This window comes from Phyllobates terribilis, unplaced genomic scaffold (assembly GCF_046119375.1).
Source record: "Phyllobates terribilis strain yellow unplaced genomic scaffold, ASM4611937v1 Scaffold_5__5_contigs__length_657084704, whole genome shotgun sequence".
In the NCBI taxonomy this organism is placed as follows: domain Eukaryota; kingdom Metazoa; phylum Chordata; class Amphibia; order Anura; family Dendrobatidae; genus Phyllobates; species Phyllobates terribilis.
The window spans coordinates 26119940-26134426 of NW_027362765.1; the positions used below are offsets into that span (position 1 = coordinate 26119940).

The 14487-nt window shown below is 42.4% G+C and overlaps 1 protein-coding gene across 1 annotated transcript in view; it reads right to left on the reverse strand.

The window, feature by feature from the left end:
- Positions 1-1482: 1482 nt before the first annotated feature.
- The window catches only part of LOC141271773 (uncharacterized), a 39912-nt gene continuing 26907 nt past the window's right edge, over positions 1483-14487 (reverse strand). Inside the window, exon 7 of the mRNA XM_073681896.1 lies at positions 1483-4325. Coding sequence (XP_073537997.1) covers positions 3055-4325 — 1271 coding nt within the window. The 3' untranslated portion in view covers positions 1483-3054. The remainder of the gene's footprint in view (positions 4326-14487) is intronic.

Below are 14487 nucleotides of genomic sequence, written 5' to 3' on the forward strand. Positions count from 1 at the left end.
ATGTATATATGCTCTTTACCTCCCCTCTCCCATTCCATGTATATATGCTCTTTCCCTCCCCTCTCCCATTCCATGTATATATGCTCTTCCCCTCCCCCCCTCTCATTCCATGTATATATGCTCTTTCCCTCCCCCCTTGCATTCCATGTACATATGCTCTTTCCCTCCCCCATTCCATGTATATATGCTCTTTCCCTCCCCACTCCCATTCCATGTATATATGCTCTTTTTCACCCCCCTCCCATTCCATGTATATAAGCTGTTTCCTTCCCCCCTCCCATTCCATGTATATATGCTCTTTCCCTCCCCCCTCCCATTCCATGTATATATGCTCTTTCCCTCCCCCCTCCCATTCCATGTATATATGCTCTTTCCCTCCCCCTCCCATTCCATGTATATATGCTGTTTCCTTCCCCCCTCCCATTCCATGTATATATGCTGTTTCCTTCCCCTCTCCCATTCCATGTATATATACACTGTGTTCCAAATTATTATGCAAATAATATTCTCTCAGATTTTCCCAAATTACCTATATGAATTGCAGTCATTGTAATTTTCCAGTCAAATAACTATTAGAGTACAATTGAAAGGTTTTTGTACAAACTGCCTATGATAACAGTATATTTTTAAAAAAATAAAAAACTCAAACTGCACTCAAAATGCATGTTCCAAATTATTATGCACAGCAGAGTTTTCAACCTTTTCATTTTAATAAAGAACAAAAAAATGGTCATTTTTGAAATTATAAGCATTAGCAGGTTATTACAAACTGAAATCAAACGGTTTTCAACTCAAAACTTTATTCTAGGTGATGTTACATTTGCACATAGGACCCCTTGTTCGAAAGGAGCTTCTGAACTCTCTCGTCCATTGAATTTGTCAGGTTTTGGATGGTTTCTGCTTTAATTGTTTTGCATGAGGACAGAATACCCTCCCAGAGCTGTTGCTTAGATGTGAACTGCCTCCCGCCATCATAGACACTCCTTTTGATGATGCTCCAGAGGTTCTCAATGGGGTTGAGGTCAGGGGAGCATGGGTGCCACACCATAAGTTTGTCCCCTTTTATGCCCATAGCAGCCAGAGATGCAGATGTGTTATGTGCAGCATGAGATGGGGCATTATCATGCATGAAATGATCTCGATGGTCCAGATGGATGGATGGAGTGGAGGATGGCTGGTTGATGGACACCCCATGCAAACACGGCTACGGCGCTAACAAGGAGGAGGTGGAGTAATGTTTTGGGCTGGAATCATGGGGAGAGAGATTGTTGGCCCTTTTAGGATCCCTGAAGGGGTAAAGATGAACTCCATAATGTATGTTGAGTTTCTCAAACAGCACTTCCTTCCATGGTTCAAGAAGAAGAACCGTGCATTCCGCAGCATGATCATTTTCATGCATGATAATGCCCCGTCTCATGCTGCACATAACACATCTGCATCTCTGGCTGCTATGGGCATAAAAGGGGACAAACTTATGGTGTGGCACCCATGCTCCCCTGACCTCAACCCCATTGAGATCCAAAGTGGATCCAACTTTGATGTAATGTCCTTAAAACAAGTCAAAATGAGGCTCAGTATTGTGTGTGGCCTCCACGTGCCTGTATGACCTCCCTACAACACCTGGGCATGCTCCTGATGAGGTTGCGGATGGTCTCCTGTGGGATCTCCTCCCAGACCTGGACTAAAGCATCCGCCAACTCTTGGACTGTCTGTGGTGCAATGTGACGGTGGATGGAGCGAGACATGATGTCCCAGATGTGCTCAATCGGATTCAGGTCTGGGGAACGGGCGGGCCAGTCCATAGCTTCAATGCCTTCATCTTGCAGGAACTGTTGACACACTCCAGCCACATGAGGTCTGGCATTGTCCTGCATTAGGAGGAACCCAGGGCCAACTGCACCAGCATATGGTCTCATAAGGGGTCTGAGGATCTCCCCTCGGTACCTAATGGCAGTCAGGCTACCTCTGGCAAGCACATGGAGGGCTGTGCGGCCCTCCAAAGAAATGCCACCCCACACTATTACTGACCCACTGCCAAACCGGTCATGCTGAAGGATGTTGCAGGCAGATCGCTCTCCATGGCGTCTCCAGACTCTGTCACATGTGCTCAGAACCTGCTTTCATCTGTGAAGAGCACAGGGCGCCAGTGGCGACTTTGCCAATCCTGGTGTTCTGTGGCAAATACCAAGTGTCCTGCAAGGTGTTGGGCTGTGAGCACAATCCCCATCTGTGGACGTCGGGCCCTCATACCACCCTCATGGAGTGGGTTTCTAACCGTTTGTGCAGACACATGCACATTTGTGGCCTGCTGGAGGTCATTTTGCAGGGCTCTGGTAGTGCTTCTCCTGTTCCTTCTTGCACAAAGGCGGAGGTATCGGTCCTGCTGCCAGGTTGTTGCCCTCCTACGGCCCCCTCCACATCTCCTGGTGTACTGGCCTGTCTCCTGGTAGCGCCTCCAGCCTCTGGACACTACGCTGACAGACACAGCAAACCTTCTTGCCACAGCTCGCATTGATGTGCCATCCTGGATGAGCTGCACTACCTGAGCAACTTCTATGGGTTGTAGAGTCCGTCTCATGCTACCACGAGTGTGAAAGCACAACCAACATTCAAAAGTGACCAAAACATCAGCCCGAAAGCATTAGTACTGAGATGGGGCCTGTGGTCCCCACCTGCAGAAACACTCCTTAATTGAGTGTGTCTTATATTATTGCCAATAATTTCCATCTATTGTCTATTGCATTTGAACAACAGCATGTGAAATTGATTGTCAATCAGTGTTGCTTCCTAAGTGGACAGTTTGATTTCACAGAAGTTTGATTTACTTGGGGTTATATTCTGTTGTTTAAGTGTTTCCTTTATTTTTTTGAGCAGTGTAATTTCCCTTTCTTGTTTAATTATACGACTGTCTGTTATATGGTTTTTGTACAATTTGTCAATAAAATATATAGTTTTTCCCCATGTGCGTTATTTTTGATGTTTAACAAAATATGTTTTCTAGTAATTAATTTTTCACATTCCAGGTATGATAATGGCTTCTCCCTGTGTGGGATTTTAGGTGTTTAACAAAATAGCATTATTATTAAAAACATTTCCCACATTCTTAATATGAACATTGCTCTCCTCTGTGTGAATTCTCTGGTGCTTATCAAGACTTGATTTATCTGCCCAACATTTCCCACATTCTGAACATGAGAAAGGCTTCTTCCCTGTGTGAGTTCTCTGATGTCTAACAAGTGATGATTTATGTCCAAAACATATTCCACATTCTGAACATGAATATGGCTTCTCCCCTGTGTGAGTTCTCTGGTGTATAACAAGGTGTGTTTTCTGTAGAAAACATTTCCCACATTGTGCACATGAATATGGCTTCTCCCCCGTGTGAGTTCTCTGGTGTTTAAGAAGATCTGGTGTGTGTACAAAACATTTCCCACATTCTGAACAAAAATATGGCTTTTCCATTATGTGATTTCTCTGGTGTCTAACAAGGTGTGATTTCTGTACAAAACATTTTCCACATTCTGAACATGAAAAAGGCTTTTCCACCTTGTGAGTTCTCTGGTGAGTAACAAGACATGATCTCTGCCCATAACATTTTCCACATTCTGAACATGAATATGGCTTCTCTCCTGTGTGAGTTCTCTGGTGACTAACAAGATTTGATTTGCATTTAAAACATTTTCCACATTCTGAACATGTATATGGATTCTGTCCTGTGTGAATTCTTTGATGTGCAACAAGTAATAATTTACGTGTAAAACATTTCCCACATTCTGAACATGAAAACGGTTTTTCTCCTGTGTGTATTCTCTGGTGTGAAACAAGACATGATTTCTGGCTAAAATATTTTCCACATTCTGAACATGAAAAAGGCTTCTCCCCTGTGTGAGTTCTCTGGTGACTAACCAGATGCAATTTCCGGGTAAAACATTTTCCACATTCTGGACATGAATGTGGCTTCTCCCCAGTATGAATTCTCTCATGCCTAACAAGATCTGTTTTCTGTTTAAAATATATCCCACACTTGGAACAAGTAAATCTCTTCTGTGTGTAAATTTTTTGATGTATTACAAAAGATGTTTTTAGGGGAAAACTATTTCCATATTCTGGGTGTGTAACTGGCTTCTTTGCTTTAAGAGTAGTCTGTAATGAATCAGAAGATAGGAACTCTTTCATAGGATCAGATGATATACCTTTGATGTGAAGGGATGATGGTATATCTGGAGTAATGACATTCACTTCAATTGTATCCTGTGTGATCTCAGAGTCATCTGATATAAAAATTGAAGATGTCAGTTGTCCCTCTGATCTACTTGTACAGTTATCTGCCAAGAATAAAACCAATTATTATTTTTGAATAAAATATCCTTGAAATTTATAATTTTGACTATTTCTACTCAAAATGTCTATAGAAATGGGATGTTATGTAGCAAAATTGAATTATTCACTAAGACAATGACAGTTCACAGTCTAAGGCTACGCCCCACTATCAGTATTTGGTCAGTATTTTTTCTCAGGAGTGGGAGCCAATACCAGGTGAGGAACAAGTCACCAATTCTTAATTTATCACCCACTCCTGGTTTTGGCTCCCACTCCTGAGAAAAAAAATACTGACCAAATACCGATAGTGGGGCCGTGGCCTAATAGAAGACCTCACAGCATGAACCAGTGGAGCGCGGTGTTCAACTGTTTGTTCATTTTGCCTCCCAAATATTGGAATTAACCCTTTTAAAGCCCAAGACGTACTAATACGTATCTGCGCCCTGGGCTTTAAGAGCCTGATACGCATTAGTACGTCTTTGCAATCGCGCCCGCACACAACTTGTGGGGGTGCGATCGCCGCCGGATGTCAGCTGATTGTCATAGCTGACACACGGTACTATGTGCAGGGAGCGGTCCCACACTGCTTCGGGCACATTAACCCCCGCAATGCTGCGATCGAAGTCGATCGCAGCATTGCGGTGGCAAGGGGAGGTGATCGCAATACTCACCTCCTCTTCCGGCCTCTAGCGCTGTCTGTCGTGGCTTCCCGGATGTTGCCATGGCGACCCTATGTCGGCATGTCAACATCCGGGTCACCAGACAGCAGGAAGATATTTTGGTCATGCGCAGTGCATGACCAAACTATCTTCTCCGTGTGCAGCGCTGACAGCCTGCATAGCACATGGATGGTGCTCCATTCCTGTGTTATGCAGGCGATCAGAATAAAAAAAGTGAAAGTCCCATAGTGGGAGAAAGTATAAAAGTAAAAAAAAGTGTCAGAAAGTGAAAAAAAAAAAAAATTTAAAAAAAATAAAAAGTAAATAAAAAAAAAGAATCAAGCAAAAATAAAAATATGATGTACCCATCAATAAATATTATGAAAAAAAAAAACAACAAAAAAAATAAAATAAAAGTACACATATTTGGTATCGCCGTGTCCGGAACGCCTGACCTATAAAATTGTCCCACTAGTTAACCCCTTCAGTGAACACGGTAAAAAAAAAAAGCGAAGCAAAAAACAATGATTTAAGATCATACCGCCAAACAAAAAATGGAATAACATGCGATCAAAAAGACGAATATAAATAAAAATCGTACCGCTGAAAACGTCACCTCATCCCGCAAAACACAAGCCGACATACAGCTCCATCAGCTGAAAAATAAAGAAGTTATAGCTCTCAGAATAAAGCGATGCAAAAAACAAGCCGACACATGACTCTGTCGGCCAAAATATGGAAAAATTATAGCTCTTAAATTATGGTGATACAAAAACTAGATTTTACAAAAAAATGCGTCTTTTATTTTGTGACAGCTGTCAATCATAAAAATCCAATATGATTCTGGTATCTCTGTAGTCGCATCGAACAGAAGAATAAAGTCGTCTAATCACTTATACCGCACGAGGAACGGCGTAAAAAATAAACTCTCGGGTTAGGGTTGTGCTAGGATTAGGGTTGGGGATGAGGTTAGGGTTGTGCTAGGGTTAGGGTTGGGCTAGGGCTGGGGTTGGGATTTTTTTCAAAAGTAAAAAAAAAAAAAAAAAAAGATGACGATATGGCAACTAGTGTTGAGCGCTCGCTACTCGAGTTTGCATTGGGTGCTCAGGTATGCACTGAGTATCGCGGGTGCTCAAATCTCCGCCCCATATGCTTCGCGGCCCAAAAAAAACCTTGCGGGGATTGCCTGCCATGCACGAGCGATCCTCGCATGGTTTTTTTGGGTGTCTTAACTGTGAAACATGCGGGCGGGGACTCGAGCATGTCACTCGAGCACCCGTGACACATGGTGCATACCTGAGTACCCGATGCAAACTCAAGTAGTGAGCACTTGCGCTCAAGACTAATGACAACTTATTCAATATGATGACCTAATGTTATCAAATTCTGTGTCGTACCTCTGGGTTCAAAATGTTCACTATACCTCTTGATAAAATGCATGAGGGGTGTAGGTTGCAAAATGAGATCACTTGTGGGGGGTTTCCACTATTTAGGTACATCAGGGGCTCTCCAAACGCGACATGGTGTCCGCTCTCGATTCCAGACAATTTTGCGTTCAAAAAGTCACACAATGCTCCTTCCCTTCTGAACTCTGCCGTGCGCCCAAACACTGTATTTTCCCCACATATGGGGTATTGGCGTACTCAGGAGAAATTGCACAAAAGTTTTTGGGGTCCAATTTCTCCTCTTACCCTTGTGAAAATAAAAAAATTGGGGCTAAAACATAATTTTTGTGGAAACAGTGTGATTTTTTTATTTTCACGACTCCATGTTATAAACTTCTGTAAAGGACTTGAGGGTTCAGGGTGCTCACCACACATCTAGATAAGTTCCCTGAGGGGTCTAGTTTCCAAAATGGTGTCACTTGTTGGGGGTTTCCACTGTTTAGGCACATCAGGGGCTCCCCAAATGCAACATGGCGTGCGCTAATTATTCAAGCAAATTTTACATTCAAAAAGTCAAAGGGCGCTCCTTCCCTTCCGAACCCTGCCGTGCGCCCAAACAGTGGTTTTCCCCACATATGGGGTATCTGGGTGCCCAGGGGAAATTGCACAACAAATTTTGGGGTCCATTTTTAACTCTTACCCCTGCAAAAATAAAAAAAATTGGGTCTAAAGTAACATTTTTGTGAAAAAAGTTAAATGTTAATTTTGTTCTTCCACATTCCAAAAATTCCTGTGAAACACCTGAAGGGTTAATAAAGTTCTTGGATGTGGTTTTGAGCACCTTGAGGGGTGCAGTTTTTAGAATGGTGTCACTTTTGGGTATTTTCTGTCATAAAGACCCCTCAAAGTGACTTCAAATGTGATGTGGTCCCTAAAAAATTGGTTTTGTAAATTTTGTTGGAAAAATGAGAAATCGCTGGTCAACTTTTAACCCTTATAGCTCCCCAATAAAAAAAAAATTTGGTTCCAAAATTGTGCGGATATAAAGTAGACATGTGGGAAATGTTATTTATTAACTATTTTTTGTGACATACGGTACAGACCAAAAGTTTGGACACACCTTCTCATTTAAAGAAATTTCTGTATTTTCAGAACTATGAAAATTGTACATTCACACTGAAGGCATCAAAACTATGAATTAACACATGTGGAATTATATACTTAACAAAAAAGTGTGAATGCCAAGAGTGTGCAAAGCAGTCATCAAAGCAAAAGGTGGCTACTTTGAAGAACCTAGAATATAAGACATATTTTCAATTGTTTCACACTTTTTTGTTAAGTATATAATTCCACATGTGTTAATTCATGGTTTTGATGCCTTCAGTGTGAATGTACAATTTTCATAGTCATGAAAATACAGAACAATCTTTAAATGAGAAGGTGTGTCCAAACTTTTGGTCTGTAGTGTATCTCTCTGATTTAAGGGCATAAAAATTAAAATTTTCAACATTTTCACCAAATTTCCGTTTTTTTCACAAATAAACGCAAGTGATATCGAAGAAATTTTACCACTATCATGAAGTACAAGATGTCACAAAAAAACAGTCTCAGAATCAGGGGGATCCGTTGAAGCGTTCCAGAGTAATTACCTCATAAAGTGACAGTGATCAGAATTGTAAAAATTGGCCTGGTCATTAAATGCAAACCACCTTGGGTTGTAAAGGGGTTAAAAGCCACCAAAAATGTTATGTAGGCGAAAATGATACCAAAAAAACTTTGACTCATCCTGCAAATAAGCCCCCACTCTGGTGTCAAAAAAGTCACTAGTCCTATAGATTAATTCATTAATGGTTATAATTTACAAAATGGAGTCACTTTATGGGGTTTTCTTCTGCTCTAGTTTTCTGCTTATTCTGTAACAGAGCTTCTGCAAATGGTGTGTCACATTGTGATGTTTTTTGAAATTATGTCCAATGTTCACCATTTTTAATGTTTAGTATGAGGACCCTTGACGTTGGTTAGTGATCTTGCGTATTTTGGCCAAAATATCGACCAATACCTCATGTGGTGTATTTATCTTATACACTATTTTTCATCTTTTTTGCACATTTTTATGCAGGATGCGGTCAGGCCTCTTTAGTGTTGGCTGGGTGAATTTGGGCGTCTGTCCTGTGGGGGTGCACATATATAGTGCTGGGCAAACCCGCCTGATCTAATAGTATGGGCGTCATCAATAGGCTGCAAGCCAGACACTGTGCATCACACATATCTGTGTGACTGGCGCCCTATGCAAACGCCATCGGTGTGCATGTATAATACTACACAGCCACCCCCTCCATGAATTGTTAGGTTAGTGAGTGGCTGTCGGCATCAGTATTTTGTACATGTGCTCCCCCTGCCTTTATCATGGCTTGCTGCATCCTGCAGTGCATTGGTAATCTGACCTGATGTTGGTAAGGCTTTATCTTTTACTGTGATGTTAATGGGATGTGATGGTAATACTGACCAAATACTGATATTGGGGCTGTGGTATAAGAGAAACACTTCCAATCCTGCTACTCAAATCCACAGCCATTAACATTAGGGCGGCTAAGACCAGTAGTAACATCCAGTCTAGTAGTATGGTTGTACAGTATGTGCTGTCCAGCTGGAGTAATCAGCTCTCTGCTTTAGGTAATTGTAAAGCACCACACCCTACTAAAGCTCAAAACTATTGCCGCAAGCTGCCAGATACAGCCTTGTTCTCTGGTTCAGTCCTCTGTGTTCAGCTCCCGGCTTGTGTATTTGATTCTGTTGTGATGCCGGCCCATTTAAGGACTACACTCGTGTCTTCTGATTTTGTATTTTCTCTCCCCAATCAAAAATTTAGGCCCCTCAAAGTAATTTCAAAAGTGATTTGTTACCCAAACACTAGCTTTTGTAAATGTAATTGAACATATAAAAACTTGGTTCCCAACTTGTCATCCTTCTATCATCCAATAAATAAATAAATAAATAAATAAAAGAATGTTGAAAAAGATAAAATGGGATGTTGGAAAAATGCTGTTGACCTAAAGCAGAAATATAATAAATTTTATTTATTAACCATTTTGTGTGGTATCATTATCTGATTAAGGAGAATACAAATTTAAAGTTTGAAAATTAAATTATTAATAAATGCAAAATATATTAACCTAAAATTACCAGAACCAAAGTATAATGTGTCACAGAAAAAAATATTCCAGAATCCCTGGAATCAGAAGAAGCATCCAAATTTATCACCATATAAAGTGAAACAAGGAGATGGAGGTATTGTATGTTGTTGCTTTTTTAATCAATAAGTACATTGTGGTGGCCATAATACTGTATGGAGGACTGTGGGGAGTGCATTATACTGTATGGAGTATGGGGAGTGCATTATACTGTATGGAGTATGGGGAGTGGATTATACTGTATGGAGTATGGGGAGTGGATTATACAGTATGGAGTATGGGGAGTGCATTATACTGTATGGAGTATGGGGAGTGCATTATACTGTATGGAGTATGGGAAGTGCATTATACTGTATGTGAGTATGGGGAGTGCATTATACTGTATGGAGTATGGAGAGTGCATTATACTGTATGGAGTATGGGGAGTGGATTATACTGTATGGAGTATGGGGAGTGGATTATACTGTATGGAGTTTGGGGAGCGCATTATACTGTATGGAGTATGGGGAGAGCATTATACTGTATGGAGTATGGGGAGCGCATTATTTTAAAAAAAAATTGACTAAATTTTGTAATTTTCAAACTTTACATTTTTATGCCCTTAAACCAGAGTTATATCACACAAAATAGTTAATAAATAACATTTACCACATGTCTACATCAAATTAGCATGATTTATGAAACATAAGGAAGTTAGAAGGGTTAAGAGTTAATCAGTAAGGATGAGAGAATGTACTCGGTGATACTCGGATATCACGGGTGCTCGGATGTGCTTGTTACTCGAAGAGCATTGGGCGGTGCTCAATTTCAAACTGGAATCCCCACCCTGCAAGTGTGTGAACAGTATGAAAATCAGAGTCCTGTACTGTTGATACTAGTGCAGAAGCAGAACCATCATACTAAGAGCCCTCGCCAGGGCTAATCCTTGGCTGTTTGTATCACATACATTCTGCATTTTGTGTAGGGCGAGAGAGAGAGTAGCAGGAGCAGGGAGAGTGAATACAGTTTGTAGACAAGGATAAGGGCTGTGCAGTCCATTGCCAAATATGTAGCTGCAGTTTTTTTTGTTTGTGGGGGGAATTTAATATACTTTGATCCATCAAGTATTATGTGCTTTGAGGTACTTTTTTGTGTTATATAACATTCAAAAAATCGTTGATATCTTTTCCTAGGTTTAATTTCTTACCCATACACTATTCTGTGTTCTAGGGTACATTTTTAGAACACTCCCAAAAATCATTGAAACATTTTCCTGGGTTAAATTTCTCAGCCATATAGTATTCCGTGGTCTGGGGTACATTTCTGTGATATATAACACTCCAAAAAAGCGTTTAAATATTTTACTCGGTTAAATTTCTTACCCATACAGTATTACATGCTTTGTGGTACATTTCAGTGGCGTATAACACTCCAAAAAAAGAGTTGAACGATTTTTCTGGATTGAATTTGATTTTGATCCATACTTGAGTTTTTGTGTTACATTACGGTGGTATTAAACTCCCAAAAATAAAAAATGTTTGATTGCTGCAGGTAACCAATATTTTTCTTTATATTAAAAATGAACTGGGTTTCAAGAGACCCAGCAATTACAAAATAAGTGAGGCGCGCGCTAAGGGACATGGCAGTGCCGAGGTTGTGAGGCAGGTGCGACTATGCCTGTTGCTGGAGCACAAGAAACACGCCCATTCACGACACATAGGTTCCTGTCCCACTTTGCAGAGAGTCATGGTACACCACTTCGGAAGAAAGAGCAGCGCGAACAGATGGTCAGCTGGATAGCAGATAATGCTTCCAGCAGGTTCGGCAGCACCATCCATTCTGCTGCACTGTCCAGGTTCACCAGCCTAAAGTCTGGATCACTTAATCCTCACCCTGATCCTCCTTCCTCCCACCATATTGAGTCCCAGGGGACTAGTGATCCCACACTAGGACACTCCAAGGAGCTTTTTACAACATCATTTCTTGATTGTGGCCGCTCAACCTGCATGCTCCAAGAGTGACAGGAAAACATGCGGTGATGCACAAAACTTAGAGCAGTCACAGCCACAAGAAAATAACAGTGGGGAACAGTAAATTTTGGATAAGGAGGAAGATGATGATGAGACACAGTTTCCACTAAGTCTTGTTGTTGTCAAGTCACGAATTCAGGAGGACCAGGGTGCAGTGTTGGATGACGAACAACTTGGGAAGCTGGCATGCAGAGCGAGGCCAGCAGCGCTGAAGGGGAGAGATCGGCAGCACCGAAACAAACAGGAAGTGACCAGAAGGACAAGGCAGGAAACTGTTCTGCAGAGCACCGACACGCGTGAATTTCTCCATCAAAGAGTTAGGCGTTCCCCAGTCTTTGACTTTTTTAAAGAGAGTTGTGAGACTAGCAAAATGGCCATTTGCAACATGTGCCATGCCAAGATCAGCAGGGGCTTGACCAATAAGAGCCTAACCACCACCAGTATGATCAGGCACGTCTTTTAAGCACCCAACTCGGTGGGCTGGACGCCCGAGTCCACGATTGGTGATAGCGGGTGACAACACAGCCTCTTCTCCTGTGCTAAGTGCTTCCCAATCCCCTGTCCATGACACTGGCGCAGATGCCTCTCGCCCTGCACCTGTCCTTGCACATTCTGAGGCACCAACATCAGGCATTTCAAAATCCTTGTCCCAGCACAGCGTTCAGCTGTCTCTACCCCAGGCCTTGGAACGAAAAAGTTCACAGGCACCCACCCACAGGCCCAAACACTACGGGCACATTTCCAAGCTGCTAACCATAGAAATGTCCCACAGGCCCAAACACTAAACGGGCACATTTCCAAGCTGCTAACCATAGAAATGTTGCCATTTAGACTGGTAGACAAGGAGGATTTCCACTGACCCATGGTGGCAGCCATCCCTCATTACTCGGTCTCCAGCAGTCACTTTTTCTCTCAGTGTGACGTCCCTGCCATGTACCAGCACATGTCCAGGAACATAACCCGTGCCCGTACCAATGCGGTTACTGGACTGTCCACTTAATGACCGACATGTGGACAATCGCTTGTTGCTACATTTCCCTGATGGCACATTGGGTGAACATTGTGGAGGCTGGGGCCGAGTCACACCCTGGCCCACACATGTGCTCCCGACGCCGAAGATTGCTGGCCCTTTTTCTATCAGGATTTCCTCCACGTCCTACACCAATTTTTGCACCCCCTCCTGCTCCTCCTCGTCCTCCATCTCCAATGTGCTACCTCAGAGTATGTCTTTCACATCAGCCGGAAGCTCTGCAGCACAGCCTCAGCAAAGTAGAAACAGGCTCTGCAGAAGCTAATTTGTCTAGGAGACAAATCGCACACTGCAGCAGAATTACTTAAAGGAATGAGAGACAGATCTGTGGTTTTTGCAGCTGAACCTCCAACGAGGCACGGTCGTGTGTGATAATGGGCATAACCTGGTGGCTATGAAGCTTGGCAAGCTCACACATGTACTATACTTGGCACATGTACTCAACTTGGTAGTTCAGCGTTTTCTGAAAACATACCCAGATTTGCAAGAGCTTCTGATCAAGGTATGCCGCGTCAGCGCCCATTTCCAAGTCGGCTGCAGCTGCCACCGCTCTGGCAGTACAGCATCAGTGCATGCAAGTGTCAGCTCACTGACTGGAGTGTGACGTGCCCACACACTGGAACTCCACACTGCACATGCTGGCAAGGCTTTCTGAGCAGCAAAGGCCAGTTGTTAAGTACCAGCTACAACACACCTGTCGGTATTCTGGTCAGCCTCTGCACATAACTGAAGAGTGGGCAAGACTGTGAGGACTCCACAAAGATAGTGAGCGGTGACGATGCCTTAGTCAGCTCAACGATCCCGTTTCTGTGCCTACTTAAACAGTCACTGCTCACAATTAAACATGAAGTTATGCATGCGGACCAGGTAGAGATGGAGGAAGACATAAGACAGATCGATTCTACCTAGCCCAGCCTCATCTCATCTGCTCATTGCGGATTGGGTAATAATGAGGAGGTGGGCACTGAGGAGGAGGAAGAGGAGGCACAGAAACCACGACAAGTGGCCCTATTTTGGAATTCATCTATGGGTGTATTGAGCATGTTTAACCCTCTGGCGAATCACAGAATTGTACAACATTGGGCTGAGTCATCGGAAAATTGCCATTTTTTTCCACTAAAATGTTGTTTTGGCCCCAGTTTACAATTTTCAAAAGGGATAATAGGAGACAATGAACAGTACAATTTGTTACGCAATTTCTCCTGGAGTACTCCAATACCTCATATGTGGTTGAAAACTAATTTTGAGACACAGTGGAAAGCTCAGAAGTTAAGAAGCGCCATATTGGAGTTCAGATTTTGTTGGAATGGTTTGAGGGTACCATGTCACATTGGCAGAGCCCCTGAGGTGCCAGAACAGAATAACCCCCCATAAGTGACCCTATTTTACAAACTGCAGCTCTCTGTTAATTCATCTAAGGATGCAGTGATCATATTGACACCACAGGTGGGTCACAGAATTTTATACCATTGGGCAGTAAAGAAAAAATAATTACATTTTTAACCACAAAAATTTAGTTTTAGCCCCAGATTATACATTTTCACTATGGAAAATGGGTAAAAATTTCATTATAATTTGTCTCACAATTTCTGCTGAACATCGCAATGGCACATTTGTAGCTGTACAGTACTGCTTAGCCAAATGGCGAGATTCGGGACGGACAGAGCGATATTTGACTCACGGAAAGCAGGAGAAAGACAGAAGAGCAAAATCCCCCCTCAAATGACACCATTTTGGAAATTATATCCCTATCGGTATTTATCTACACGTGTAGTGACGATTTGACTGCATAGGTTTTTTCCAGAAACAAGCAGCAGTGGATGTTGCTGAGTGAAAATTGCAAATCTGCCATTGTAATGCCCAATACGTTGTAGTGCCCATATATTGCAGTGC